The following is a 15,275-nucleotide window of genomic DNA, read 5'->3' on the forward strand; positions in this document are numbered from 1 at the left end:
GAGGAGGTTCATGGCTGTGGTGAAGGAGGACATGCAGAGAGTTAGTGTGAAAGCGGAGCGTGCTAGAGATGGTGTGGTGCAGGCAGATGATCTCCTGTGGAGGCCACTAAAGGGGGCAACCTTTTAGGATGGCTGCCAAACGCACAAAGTGCTTTTTAAAAATAGTGTTTTCTGTTACTGTTCATCACATTAATGACCTTTTTATTGTGTTTCTTTTCTCCTCAAGACCCCCCACAACAACATGTCTGTGAGGAAGAGGAGGGTCTGGATGAGCAGCAGGTCTGTAACCAGGAGAGGAACTCCAGTCTGGACCAGGAGGACCCAGAGCCTCCACAGATTAAAGAGGAACAGGAGGAGCTCTGCAGCAGTCAGGAGGGAGAGCAGCTTGGACTGAAGCAGGAGGCTGAAGGCATTATTGTCTGGACTGATGAAGAGCAACTCACACTGCTGGAGACCATCTGGAAACCAGAGTTAAAGTTGGATAGAATAGGTATGTAAAATTATTATTGCTTTTATATTATTAAAATGAATATGACTCATGTAGGATCCTAATCACAGGTTAAAGGGTTTTTTTTCCTTTTTAGAAGCACAGAAAGAATTAAAAGTCCAATCAGCATGAATGCATCTCTTTTCTCTTAACATGTAACATTAAACCTCCACTTGGTATAAGTCAAAGAAACTGACTTGAGTCTGTATGTGTGTACAGTACCGTATCTTATATGTTGGAGCTATTTGTTCTTTATTTTTTTCATTTTAAAATTTGTTTAAAGTTTGTTGTTAGTTGACTTATATTTTGGGGTTTATTCACAAGTTTTATTTGTAGGTTAATATTTGTTTTAATGTTTGGTGTGGTTTTGGTGTTTACCTTGTTAAGTCAGTCAGTAAGAGCTGTAGGGCCATTTGTTTGTATAAATATAGAGACTGGTATTGGACCAGCATGCACTGGCCTAAGTTTTTTTTTTTGGTTTTTTTTTTGTTGTTTTTTTACCAGAGCAGGCGAAGCAGCAGCAGGAAGTAATAAAAAATGAATCTTGCTATTGCTTGCCAAACTGGACGAATAAGCCATAAAAACGCAACTTTCAAGTATGGATAGTGGACTGCTTTTGCCTGCGTACAAAATATTATCTCAGTGCAGTAGTAGCTTGTGGATTTGTAATTGTGGGATGCTTGGTTTGTCAAACAAAAGGAATTGCCACTACACTATATTTTAAAATACTTTGCACATATTTTATACTGTAGACAATAGCCCAGCAACCAGACCCTGAACTTCAACAGATAACAAACTGATGAGCAGTCAGGCCGAAGCCTCCATTTCTACCTGTTCATGTTTATAAAGTAAAATCACTATGACGACCACTTTAAAGTCTCTTTCTATTGGTTTTCATTTTTAATTTGTGTTTTCGGCTTTGTGTTCATACCTTAATACTAAGAGAAAGATCATATGTGTGTCCTTATTAGGATAGGGATTTGTGTTGGTGTGTGGCAAATTAGTAGAAAATGGATTTCAGGTCATTTTCACAGAGAAATGTGAAAGTAATGAGAATATTCAGAGTTTACAAAATATTTTCACCCGTTTTTCTATCATTTTTCTCCGTTTGTCTCTTCAGACCCCACACAGCAGCAGGTCTGTGACCAGGAGGACCCAGAGCCTCTACACATTAAAGAGGAACAGGAGGAGCTCTGCAGCAGTCAGGAGGGAGAGCAGCTTGGACTGAAGCAGGAGACTGAACAAAAACTAAGCAGTGAGCAGCTCCTTTCTCACAGCTCTCCTGAAGCAGAGAGCCAAGAAGATAAAACAGGTCACGATCAGAGAGTAGACGACACTCCTGCATCAGACAGTCAGAGTAAAACTGAAACAAAGACAAATGTTCTAACATGTGACAATTGTGGAAAAATGTTCAACTCTGAGTCCGATCTGACTACACATCGGAGAGTTCACACACGTAAAAAATCATGTTGTTGTTGTTGGACCTGTAGGACAAACTTCTGTCAGTTCTTGAAACTTCACACAGGTAAGAAATCACATCCTTGTAGCACCTGTGGGAAGGAATTAGTTTCAAAGTCAGCACTAGAAGCTCACATAAGAACTCACACAGGTGAGAAGCCGTTTTCTTGCAGCACCTGTGGGAAAAGTTTCTGTCGGAAATCAGCACTGAAAACACATACAAGAACTCACACAGGTGAGAAGCCGTATTCTTGTAGTACCTGTAATAAAACATTCGGTCAGAACTGGACACTGCAAGCTCACGTAAGAACTCACACAGGTGAGAAGCCGTATTCTTGTAGTACCTGTGGAAAGAAATTCAATCGGAGCACACACTTAAAGAGACACATAAGAAAAATTCATAATGCTTGAAATATTCATGCTTCCAAAGTGTGAGACAGCTTTGAGTCGTAGCAGTGTGTGGGTGGTAGAGCTCACTAACCAGAAGTCAAATCGCTGCACTGATTTAAATAAATGTAGAAACTGATGTTTTGACTCTTACAATCTTTTCACATTTGTGACCTTAATCTGGTCAGTCCTTGAGTATGGGTGCATAGTTTTATGTTTTATGATAAGTGTGGTTTGGATGATCCTGTGGCTGGACTCCAGAGTTGGATCAGTTTGGCAGCGACTGTAGTTGTAATGGCTCTGCTAACGTATCCAGAATTGAAGACGTGTTCCAGTTTTTTGTTCGATACTGAAATAAATATGTGTGTTGAGGAAAAAGTCTGGGTGTTTTCTTTTGTTAAAAAAAAGAGAGAGAGAAAACAGTCTTAGAGGAACTATTTGTACACAGAATGTGCTCGTTTTTATTGAAAATGTAACCACTAGGTGGCAGTGTTTCATGAGACAGAGTTAGTGTAGCTGCCCCTGCGCTTATTTGAGCTAGTTGCTAGAAGTTGCTAAATGTCATTGACTTTCTGTGGTTTCTGGTTGTTAGTGATTAGCAAAATTACTTCATGAAACCAGCTCCACGGGGACACCTGCTGGCCAATTTTGTTATCGCTACATGTTGTAGATGCTGTTCTGTCAAACAATGATTCAGATAAGCCCAACACAATTTTAAACAAAGTTCCTTACTACACCAGGCGATCAGTAATTACGATCAACAGAACACAGGGTTCCAACTGTTTTTGGATTCAGTTGGCTTTGGTTTTTGCTCACAACCCATAAAGTTTGGTTGACATTTATAATTTCTAGTTCTACAACATCATCACAAGCATCAGTTCTACACTCTCAGCCAAAGGTAAACGCTGGCATAGCATTAGGTTCTAGTTTAAATTAATTAAAAAACATATATTGAAATGGAAAAAAAGACAAAATATGCTCTCCTCCTATATAAAAAAAGTAACGTTTGTTATATTTTCATGGGCTTATTCTGACCAATCATAATAGTCCATTTCACATACATTTTAAAATAATTCTCTGTTGACAAGCGTCTGTCATCATCTATATGACAGAAATCACAGAATACGATTATTTATTTAATTACACTTCTAGTGATTCTAATGTTTAAGAAACTACATTTGTCTGCGCAATCTACAGCAAAGTAAGAGAGACAGTTTTCTTTTGCACATGCTCGTGTAATATGTCATTTTACAGAGTAATGCAAAAGTAATCAGTGTTGGGAAGGTTACTTTTAAAATGTATTTGACTACAGATTACTGAATACATGCCCCAAAATGTATTCCGTTACGTTACTCTGAGTAACGTAATGGAATACATTGGATTACTTAATGTATTATCATGCTTTTTACAACTACATGAATGTACTCTTGCTGTGTGATTTTTTTTTTTTTTTTTTTTTTTTTTTTTTTTACTATTACTGAAGGTTACTCGTTATACCAATACCAACTAGATTTTTAAATCCTAATATAAAATGAGTAACAGTAGGGTGGACATTAGGTAAGCCTGCACTTTTTGCAGTGATCTCGTATAGAAAACTATTCCGTGCGTATATAAACAGGTCCACAGCTCCGAACCGTAGTAAAGGGACCTCTGGCTAATAGGTCGACTTCCGTGTCAGGCCGAAAACTATCTTTACTTGTTTGGGTCAACTTTGCCCAGCGAGACAGAGAGAGGCGTTGAAAGGCTGCTCCAAAAGAACTTATTGTTTCGAGAGAAAAAAACACGAGCGCAGCGTACAGTCGAGTCTTAATAGCTTACTTACAACTGGGCTTGTCAGGCTCTCTTCTTGGCTGCAGTGGTTATTATGATATTTACATGCTTCCATCTCCCGTTTCTGCTCGGTGACAACTCCTTTTTCCTCCCTCCCTCGCTCACAGACACATAACGGGTATGGCAGTCCATTCTCCCTCAGCATGGACTACACTACCCATGAGGCCACATTCTTTAGAGCATTGCCTGTAACACTCTGCCTATTGCCTTCAATTAAAAATCAAAATTAAATATTTTTTGAATAATAATTTGTAAAAATATTTCATCAGGTCATTATGAGGGCCACAAGTAGAGGTGACATGAGCCACGAGATTGAGACACAGGCATACAGCCTCTTAATACATGTTTTGTTTGGTTTCCACCACCATGGAATTACCAAAAATAGAGAGGGTAGAGACTAACATATGAAACAGGAAAAGACCCTGTGTAATCCATTTATTTCAACAAAGTAACTGTATTCTGAATACCACCCTTTTAAACGGTAACTGTAACGGAATACAGTTACTCATATTCTGTATTTTAAATACGTAACGCTGGTACATGTATTCCATTACTCCCCAACACTGAAAGTAATATAATGAGAAGTGTAACAAATTACTTTCTCCTGGGAGTAGTTAAGTAATGTACTGCTTTACTTGTAAGAAAAATGTTCTGTGTAATATTTAAATTACATAATTTTTCTGAGTAATGACCCCAACACTGATCACAAGAATGAAGGGAAATGCGTCCAACATGCATAAACATTTGACCTGACAGCATGTAATTAATCGGCACAATGTATTTGATTTGATTTGCTGCTTGGTGATAGTGGTGACTCTCAAAGCAGAGCCAAGGAGATTTGATAAGAGAATCAAGAAGTGATGCTGAGAATGGAATCGGAATCTCAAAATTCTTATCAATCCCTAATCACATCCCTAAGAAGTCGTTCGGACCTCTGTGCCAGACAGCAGGAAGGTCGAAAGTTTTTCAATGTCTAATGTCTTTGTGTTTCCCTGATGAGCATCACTAATAAATAATACAGATTTTTGCACACAACTTTTATTCCTTGAATTATTTTTCTATTGGCAGCAAAGAATTTTATTGTTCTACTAGCACACAGGAGACATGCCCTGTACTTGCTGACCTCATATCAACTCTTAACTTGGACTATGTTGGAATTCTGCCTTTATATCTCAAACCTTTAAACAGCACCGAGTCTGCACCAGAGAGCATAAGAACTCAAAGTGTCTGGAGCAGCTTAGCCTCATTTATTAGAGGCAATCAAGTCTTATTTTTAGATCCAGTTTAAAGTTTGCGCTTTTCCACTCTGAGCGCTCAAAGTGCTTTTTACAACTTGCCCCATTCACCCACTCAAGCAAGCTCTTTTTTTCTATGCTGTTCCTATGTAAGTACTTTCTAACATTCACACACAACTTTCACAAACACACGCACTGATATTGTTTCATGCTTAAATTTCAGATGAACTGCTACACAATTTGCCTCACTGTTAGAAAAACTAAATGACAAACTGAGACTGAGCAGAGGCAGAAAGTTTGACCTTGTCTTGCCAGAGGTGTAAATGGGGAAGTCTGTTGTGCCTTTATACACTGCCTCCTAGTGACACAACCTGAGGAGTTGTTTAAACATAGCAAAACAAACAGGGGTGAATGTACATGCAACAGGTGTGTGCCATGATTAGTTGTTTCATCATAAATGGAATGGCGCAAACATGCAGACTGGTTGGGGATTGAACCACCATCCTTGTGATTAACAGATGACCTGCTCTACCTCTTGCAAAGCCAGCTGTGTCTCCCCTGATAGATTTTCTCATATAAAATTTGTAAGTATAGCTGTGTATTTGCAAATGATGGTCCTTGTTGCACATTAAGCGTGTTTCATGACTGCTTTCAATGCAGTGAAAGCAGAGGCAGTGGCAGCTTGTCAAGTGTGCTAATCTCCCTCAACATATGATGCATTTTTCCGCCGTTGTTGTCATTCTGACTATAAAATGCAATTTTAAAGATTCTTTTAAATGAAGATACCATTATCTTTAATGTGAACAAAAAGATTTTATATGAAATAAAACTGAGCAAAATCTTTTCATCTTTCTTCATTCCAGGATGTCACTCACTTTATTTTGTGTTAGCAGGAACTTCATGTTCAGCTCAGTGTGATTGACTTCAAATGTGAGAAATCGTTACACAACTGAACCAGCAGTAAACATTAAAGTGAGCAGAGAGACTGAAAAACAAAGAAACTCTTCTTCATCATGGTTGTAGAAAACTGTCACACAGAGCTGAGCCGAGGAGGACACCTGGTGGACAAACATAGACATGACAAGAAGAATCACTAAAGCGCAGAGGAGCGACAAACAGCTGAAAATACTTAATGAAAAGGATTCTCACGCACCATAAAAAGACTCAACTTACAAAGTCTAACAGTCTTTTATTATCTGTCTGTATAATGTGACCAACATGTAAATATAAAGACCGCGGCCCTATGGGACTGTTGAGGATTGATCACGTGACACGAAAAGCGGGAACCGCTAGCTTAGACGACGTAAGCTTCATGTTTGATTTGCACTTAGCCGAGGACTTTAGTTTGGTGATCTTATATGAAAATATTTCAGTTGTGAAGCAGCAATGAGTTCAGCTCAGTATCTGAGAGAGTTCATCAAGGAGAGACTAACTGCTGTTGGTGAGGAAATCTTCTCAGAGGTTCAAAAAACCATCGTCCAGTATGAGGAGGAGATCAACCGTCAGCACAGACTGCTGGATATCAGCCGGAAACCCGACAGAAACTCACACATCATAGGTATGGACATGTTTTTAACTCTGTGCTGTTCAAGCTCAGATTCTTCAGTGTGACTGACTTTACTAGAAGATGTTAAACTGGGTATTTATCAGTGCTGTGGGTCAGTGTCCAGTGATGGACTATGTTGGACTGGTGCAGGTGTTCCAGATCTACTGGCGTTTAGATCAACTGGCGTTGGTCGAACAGATGTGTGGCAGTCTTGCGTTTCAGGAGCTGCTACCGACAAATCAGCAAAAAAACGCCAAATGTGTCATCTGTGACACTTGTGAGGTTGTCTCAAACACACTCCGTCAGTCTTGATGCTGTTGAACAACAAAATGTTTAAAAATGTGGCGAGTTTACCTGGTGATATCCTCATGCGCGACGCGATCGCGAAAACAGCAAACAATTAACACCACGCCGATGTTGTTCACAGGACAGCAAGAGTAAACGATCGGGAGACTCTTGTCGTCGTTATCGTTCCCCTCGCACGGTTTATTTCTCCGATTTCAGCGTTTTTGCTTCACAACTAAAGCGAACAGTTTACTTTGTGCACTAACATGGAGTCGAGTCAACCAGCGCCACCTCTGGCCAAGTGCCACAGCCTACAGCCAGATCAACCTGTGACACACATCTGCACCACGTTTGAATTCGTGTCATGCACATTTGTACCTTTCAATTGTGTCTGTTTGTGCGTCATGCAAATAAACCTTTGAAAAGAATGAAATGACACTAATATTTCACTAGTGTTGTGTTGCGGGAATTGCCGTCTTGTGTGTGACTGGATGCAGTAAGGAGTGTATGTGATGTGTGTGTGTGAGCATGCGCGTGAAGGAAACGCGGGGAGCGAAAGAGGAAAAAGAGAGGGAGAGTGTGTCATGGGTAGAGAGGGCGACCGGGAGCAGCGTTCTAACGGGCTACTATGCAGTGTGTTTTCGAAGTGTGCAGTACTGTTATTAAAGCCTCATCTCTTCAGTACTCTCCGGTGCCTCGGCTGATTTCTGTCTGCCTCACTACTCCACAAAAGTGAAGGGAGTTAACCCCGAAGGAGGACAAACTTCGGCCCTGGAGGAAGCGTCTCCCCTCGCGTCTCCCGACCACGGTCAGGGGACTGACGGCGAGGAATGGTTAACAGTTGTAACATCACATGTCGTTAGCGTAGTCTGTCTGTGTCTTTTCTCTGCGAACAAACATTTTAGAGTTGGTTGTTATATACAGTCTGTATAAGTGTGGTTAATCTAATAAACATTTGTAAGGAGATGGCAGTTACTGTGAATGTACTGCAGGTGATTAGTAATAAACAGTCAGACAATGACTCTGACAATCTCATTCAGTCTTGCAGATCGAATGCACCTTCTGTGGAAAGTGGTACCACACAGTGTGTGTGGACTTTCCCTGTGCAGAAGGCGACTACAGATGTTGTGGGTGCTAAATAAACAGAAAAAAGTGATCCCTGTTGTCTTTGCTTACTGATTGTTTTTAGTGTTGACAATCCACATTGCTGGGATTGCATCTGTCAACATGTTTGTGGGTAGATCTGGATGTATCAGGGGTTAGTGCAGCCACTCAGTCTCTACTCAATGCGATCATAGCAGCAGGTGCAGATGTGTGTCACAGGTTGATCTGGCTGTAGGCTGTGGCACTTGGCCAGAGGTGGCGCTGGTTGACTCGACTCCATGTTAGTGCACAAAGTAAACTGTTCGCTTTAGTTGTGAAGCAAAAACGCTGAAATCGGAGAACTAAACCGTGCGAGGGGAACGATAACGACGACAAGAGTCTCCCGATCGTTTACTCTTGCTGTCCTGTGAACAACATCGGCGTGGTGTTAATTGTTTGCTGTTTTCGCGATCGCGTCGCGCATGAGGATATCACCAGGTAAACTTGCCACATTTTTAAACATTTTGTTGTTCAACAGCATCAAGACTGACGGAGTGTGTTTGAGATAACCTCACAAGTGTCACAGATGACACATTTGGCGTTTTTTGCTGGTTTGTCAGTAGCAGCTCCTGAAACGCAAGACTGCCACACATCTGTTCGACCAACGCCAGTTGATCTAAACGCCAGTAGATCTGGAACACCGGTCCATGGTCACTGCTAGATTAGGTGGAATAACACTACCCTCAGCCGTGGTGAGAATATCCAGAATAAATCTAAACTAGTTTATATCATTGCACAAAACCAGATTTCAATAAATGATTAAATATGTTGACCGAAGTTTTCTGCAGTTAAATTTAAATATAGTTAACGAAAGCTCCTTTTTTGATTGACATATTTTGATTCATTTATTTAAAGTGTTTGTCGAACAGATTCCACTGTTGAGTTCATCGAGTGTCAGTTTTCCTCTCCAAGCACTGAGACAGAGCAGTAAAGATAAAGGTAGATCTCAGATATACAATACACATTTAACTTTAAAAGTTGTTACCAGACTGCTCCGAAGTGGATGACCTGTTAGGAGGCAGTAAGAGAGGAGGAAAGACCACAGAGGAGGTTCATGGCTGTGGTGAAGGAGGACATGCAGAGAGTTAGTGTGAAAGCGGAGCGTGCTAGAGATGGTGTGGTGCAGGCAGATGATCTCCTGTGGAGGCCACTAAAGGGGGCAACCTTTTAGGATGGCTGCCAAACGCACAAAGTGCTTTTTAAAAATAGTGTTTTCTGTTACTGTTCATCACATTAATGACCTTTTTATTGTGTTTCTTTTCTCCTCAAGACCCCCCACAACAACATGTCTGTGAGGAAGAGGAGGGTCTGGATGAGCAGCAGGTCTGTAACCAGGAGAGGAACTCCAGTCTGGACCAGGAGGACCCAGAGCCTCCACAGATTAAAGAGGAACAGGAGGAGCTCTGCAGCAGTCAGGAGGGAGAGCAGCTTGGACTGAAGCAGGAGGCTGAAGGCATTATTGTCTGGACTGATGAAGAGCGACTCACACTGCTGGAGACCATCTGGAAACCAGAGTTAAAGTTGGATAGAATAGGTATGTAAAATTATTATTGCTTTTATATTATTAAAATGAATATGACTCATGTAGGATCCTAATCACAGGTTACAGGTTTTTTTTTTCCTTTTTAGAAGCACAGAAAGAATTAAAAGTCCAATCAGCATGAATGCATCTCTTTTCTCTTAACATGTAACATTAAACCTCCACTTGGTATAAGTCAAAGAAACTGACTTGAGTCTGGAACCTAACTAAGCTGTTAGCTTAATGAAGTTTTATTGCCTTAAAGGGTTGTTGGTTGTTTTCTAAATACAGTATTTCCTCGATTATCAGGAGGGTTGTGTTCTGGGACCCACCACATTAGGTACGAATCAATGAAATGGAAACCATATCTTTTCTAAAATTATTTTTTAGATGTTTTAAGCCATAATAACCCTCCCTACGCTTTTTCAAACCCTTTGTATAATCTTAAAACATCTGTATGTGTGTACAGTACCGTATCTTATATGTTGGAGCTATTTGTTCTTTATTTTTTTCATTTTAAAATTTGTTTAAAGTTTGTTGTTAGTTGACTTATATTTTGGGGTTTATTCACAAGTTTTATTTGTAGGTTAATATTTGTTTTAATGTTTGGTGTGGTTTTGGTGTTTACCTTGTTAAGTCAGTCAGTAAGAGCTGTAGGGCCATTTGTTTGTATAAATATAGAGACTGGTATTGGACCAGCATGCACTGGCCTATGTTTTTTTTTTTTTTTTTTTTTTTTTTTTACCAGAGCAGGCGAAGCAGCAGCAGGAAGTAATAAAAAATTAATCTTGCTATTGCTTGCCAAACTGGACGAATAAGCCATAAAAAAATACAGGGAGTGCAGAATTATTAGGCAAGTTGTATTTTTGAGGAATAATTTTATTATTGAACAACAACCATGTTCTCAATGAACCCAAAAAACTCATTAATATCAAAGCTGAATGTTTTTGGAAGTAATTTTTAGTTTTAGCTATTTTAGGGGGATATCTGTGTGTGCAGGTGACTATTACTGTGCATAATTATTAGGCAACTTAACAAAAAACAAATATATACCCATTTCAATTATTTATTTCTACCAGTGACACCAATATAACATCTCCACATTCACAAATATACATTTCTGACATTCAAAAACAAAACAAAAACAAATCAGCGACCAATATAGCCACCTTTCTTTGCAAGGACACTCAAAAGCCTGCCATCCATGGATTCTGTCAGTGTTTTGATCCGTTCACCATCAACATTGCGTGCAGCAGCAACCACAGCCTCCCAGACACTGTTCAGAGAGGTGTACTGTTTTCCCTCCTTGTAAATCTCACATTTGATGATGGACCACAGGTTCTCAATGGGGTTCAGATCAGGTGAACAAGCTGGCCATGTCATTAGTTTTTCTTCTTTTATACCCTTTCTTGCCAGCCACGCTGTGGAGTACTTGGACGCGTGTGATGGAGCATTGTCCTGCATGAAAATCATGTTTTTCTTGAAGGATGCAGACTTCTTCCTGTACCACTGCTTGAAGAAGGTGTCTTCCAGAAACTGGCAGTAGGACTGGGAGTTGAGCTTGACTCCATGCTCAACCCGAAAAGGCCCCACAAGCTCATCTTTGATGATACCAGCCCAAACCAGTACTCCACCTCCACCTTGCTGGCGTCTGAGTCAGACTGGAGCTCTCTGCCCTTTACCAATCCAGCCACGGGCCCATCCATCTGGCCCATCAAGACTCACTCTCATTTCATCAGTCCATAAAACCTTAGAAAAACCAGTCTTGAGATATTTCTTGGCCCAGTCTTGACGTTTCAGCTTGTGTGTCTTGTTCAGTGGTGGTCGTCTTTCAGCCTTTCTTACCTTGGCCATGTCTCTGAGTATTGCACACCTTGTGCTTTTGGGCACTCCAGTGATGTTGCAGCTCTGAAATATGGCCAAACTGGTGGCAAGTGGCATCTTGGCAGCTGCACGCTTGACTTTTCTCAGTTCATGGGCAGTTATTTTGCGCCTTGGTTTTTCCACACGCTTCTTGCGACCCTGTTGACTATTTTGAATGAAACGCTTGATTGTTTGATGATCACGCTTCAGAAGCTTTGCAATTTTGAGACTGCTGCATCCCTCTGCAAGATATCTCACTATTTTTGACTTTTCTGAGCCTGTCAAGTCCTTCTTTTGACCCATTTTGCCAAAGGAAAGGACGTTGCCTAATAATTATGCACACCTGATATAGGGTGTTGATGTCATTAGACCACACCCCTTCTCATTACAGAGATGCACATCACCTAATATGCTTAATTGGTAGTAGGCTTTCGAGCCTATACAGCTTGGAGTAAGACAACATGCATGAAGAGGATGATGTGGACAAAACACTCATTTGCCTAATAATTCTGCACTCCCTGTATTATCTCAGTACAGTAGTAGCTTGTGGAATTGTAATTGTGGGATGCTTGGTTTGTCAAACAAAAGGAATTGCCACTACACTATATTTTAAAATACTTTGCACATATTTTATACTGTAGACAATAGCCCAGCAACCAGACCCTGAACTTCAACAGATAACAAACTGATGAGCAGTCAGGCCGAAGCCTCCATTTCTACCTGTTCATGTTTATAAAGTAAAATCACTATGACGACCACTTTAAAGTCTCTTTCTATTGGTTTTCATTTTTAATTTGTGTTTTTGGCTTTGTGCTCATACCTTAATACTAAGAGAAAGATCATATGTGTGTCCTTATTAGGATAGGGATTTGTGTTGGTGTGTGGCAAATTAGTAGAAAATGGATTTCAGGTCATTTTCACAGAGAAATGTGAAAGTAATGAGAATATTCAGAGTTTACAAAATATTTTCACCCGTTTTTCTATCATTTTTCTCCGTTTGTCTCTTCAGACCCCACACAGCAGCAGGTCTGTGACCAGGAGGACCCAGAGCCTCTACACATTAAAGAGGAACAGGAGGAGCTCTGCAGCAGTCAGGAGGGAGAGCAGCTTGGACTGAAGCAGGAGACTGAACAAAAACTAAGCAGTGAGCAGCTCCTTTCTCACAGCTCTCCTGAAGCAGAGAGCCAAGATCAAGTAGAAAGTCAGCATGTGGACTCAGGATCAACTAGAAACATGGAGCTGAAGCAGAGAAGACATCACAGAAAGACAAGTCACGATCAGAGAGTAGACAGCACTCCTGTGTCAGACAGTCAGAGTAAAACTGAAACAAAGACAAATGTTTTAAAATGTGACAGCTGTGGAAAAACTTTCAACTCTGAATCCGATCTGACTACACATCGGAGAGTTCACACACGTAATAAATCATGTTGTTGTTGTTGGACCTGTAGGACAAAATTCAGTCAGTGCTTGAAAATTCACACAGGTAAGAAATCACATCCTTGTAGCACCTGTGGGAAGGAATTAGTTTCAAAGTCAGCACTAGAAGCTCACATAAGAACTCACACAGGTGAGAAGCCGTTTTCTTGTAGCACCTGTGGGAAAAGTTTCTGTCAGAAATCAAACATGGAAATTCATACAAGAACTCACACAGGTGAGAAACCGTATTCTTGCAGAACCTGTGGGAAAAGATTCAGTGAGAAATCAAACATGGAAATTCATACAAGAACTCACACAGGTGAGAAGCCGTATTCTTGCAGAACCTGTGGGAAAAGATTCAGTGAGAAATCAAACATGGAAATTCATACAAGAACTCACACAGGTGAGAAGCCGTATTCTTGTAGTACCTGTAATAAAACATTCACTCAGAACTCAACACTGCGATCTCACGTAAGAACTCACACAGGTGAGAAGCCGTTTTCTTGCAGCACCTGTGGGAAAAGATTCAGTAAGAAATCAAACATGGAAATTCATACAAGAACTCACACAGGTGAGAAGCCGTATTCTTGTAGTACCTGTAAAAAAACATTCACTCAGAACTCAACACTGCGATCTCACGTAAGAACTCACACAGGTGAGAAACCGTATTCTTGCAGAACCTGTGGGAAAAGATTCAGTGAGAAATCAAACATGGAAATTCATACAAGAACTCACACAGGTGAGAAGGCGTATTCTTGCAGCACCTGTGGAAAGAAATTCAGTCAAAACACACACTTAAAGAAACACATAAGAATTCATACTGGTTGAAATATTCATGCTTACAAAGTGTGAGACAGCTGTGAGTGATTTCAATGCAGTGAAAGCAGAGGCAGTGGCAGCTTGTCAAGTGTTCTAATCTCCCTCCAGTCTATTGGTGACCTCACTTAACATTAAGATAAATCCTTCTGTTGTGATTCTGTGATTTATAAAATGTAATTTTAATGATTATATTCAGTGAATATATGTTTGTTGTGAACAAAAAGCTTTTATATGAAATAAAACTTTGAACAAAATCTTTTCATCTTTCTTCATTCCAGGATGTCACTCACTTCTGAAAATGTGAAACTAATCTTTGGCTACGTTCACACTGCAGGCAAAAGCGCATCAAATCCGACTTTTTTGACCCTATGTGACCCATATCCGATCATGGTATGACAGTGTGAACGGCACAAATCCAATATTTTCAAATCCGATCTGGGTCACTTTCGTATGTGGTGCTGAATCCGATACACATCTGATGTTTTAGAAAGCGACTGCTGTTTGTATGGTCACGTCGCATTAAAGGCGTCTTTTACGTCACTGACACAAGACAGACGCCAATTATCAGCGCCGGAGAAGACATCGCGAACGCTTCCTGGCCATCTCGTGTGGATGTTAGTGAAACAGTTGGTAAGACAGCGTTGGAGGAACGTGGAAATTTTATTTGTACTGTACAATCGGCAGATTTTGACAGAAATCTGCAACTATCCTTTGAAGCACCGCTCCTCTCTAAAACAGCAATAAGGATCATTATTAGGCCATATGTAAATAACACAATAACTTTATTACTCAAAGCAAAATTGGGAAACGTACAGTCAAACAATACGGTTTGCTCTGGGTCTAAACAGAGCGCGTTGTGTGAGACGTCTTTTTTTGCGCATGCGGGCTGCTTTGAGGGTTCACACTAGAGCACATTTGCTGTTGCATTTTATTTGTAGTGTGAACAAGCAGGCAAAAAAATTGGAATTGAGCATTAAGACCTGCAGTGTGAACGTAGCCTAAGAGACGTGTTTGGTTTTGCCTCATAAATCATTGTGTGTGTGTGTGTGGAGAGAGTTTTTCCGGAGGGTTAAATTGGGTGTTTTGCTAAAAAGTGATTCCAATGTTTCCATTTGTTTTGTTTTTTGTAATGTATAATGTCTTTACTTAAATTGTCTAATAGACTTTAGTGAGCAGGATTTGCAAAGGGGTTATATACAAAGTGTAAAAGTGTCTTTATGACTTTGCATTATTGTACCAACATTATAACCAATCCACTCCTTTTTGGCCACTTGAAATATGTTTACA

At 40.3% G+C, this 15,275-nt stretch overlaps 1 protein-coding gene and 1 pseudogene across 4 annotated transcripts; both read left to right on the forward strand.

Annotated features, from left to right (window-relative positions):
* Positions 1 to 2,356, forward strand: part of LOC146635700 (uncharacterized) — a 59,346-nt pseudogene extending 56,990 nt beyond the window's left edge.
* Positions 2,357 to 6,783: 4,427 nt separating this feature from the next.
* Positions 6,784 to 13,997, forward strand: LOC146635704 (uncharacterized). 4 transcript variants are annotated; one of them, XM_085348588.1, is made up of 4 exons: positions 6,784 to 6,955; positions 9,642 to 9,905; positions 12,763 to 13,167; positions 13,321 to 13,997. In XM_085348588.1, the coding sequence occupies exons 1-4, from the start codon at positions 6,784 to 6,786 to the stop codon at positions 13,995 to 13,997; spliced, it is 1,518 nt and encodes a 505-aa protein (XP_085204714.1). The 4 variants fall into 4 exon arrangements, with proteins under 4 accessions (XP_085204714.1, XP_085204700.1, XP_085204708.1 ...); XM_085348574.1 differs by having other exon boundaries at positions 9,642 to 9,817; positions 12,795 to 13,997; XM_085348582.1 differs by having other exon boundaries at positions 9,642 to 9,773; positions 12,760 to 13,997.
* Positions 13,998 to 15,275: the final 1,278 nt, after the last annotated feature.

The sequence above is a fragment of the Diplotaxodon limnothrissa genome, linkage group LG3, assembly GCF_057381915.1.
Source record: "Diplotaxodon limnothrissa isolate DT_005_m linkage group LG3, D_limnothrissa_male_GT1.1, whole genome shotgun sequence".
In the NCBI taxonomy this organism is placed as follows: domain Eukaryota; kingdom Metazoa; phylum Chordata; class Actinopteri; order Cichliformes; family Cichlidae; genus Diplotaxodon; species Diplotaxodon limnothrissa.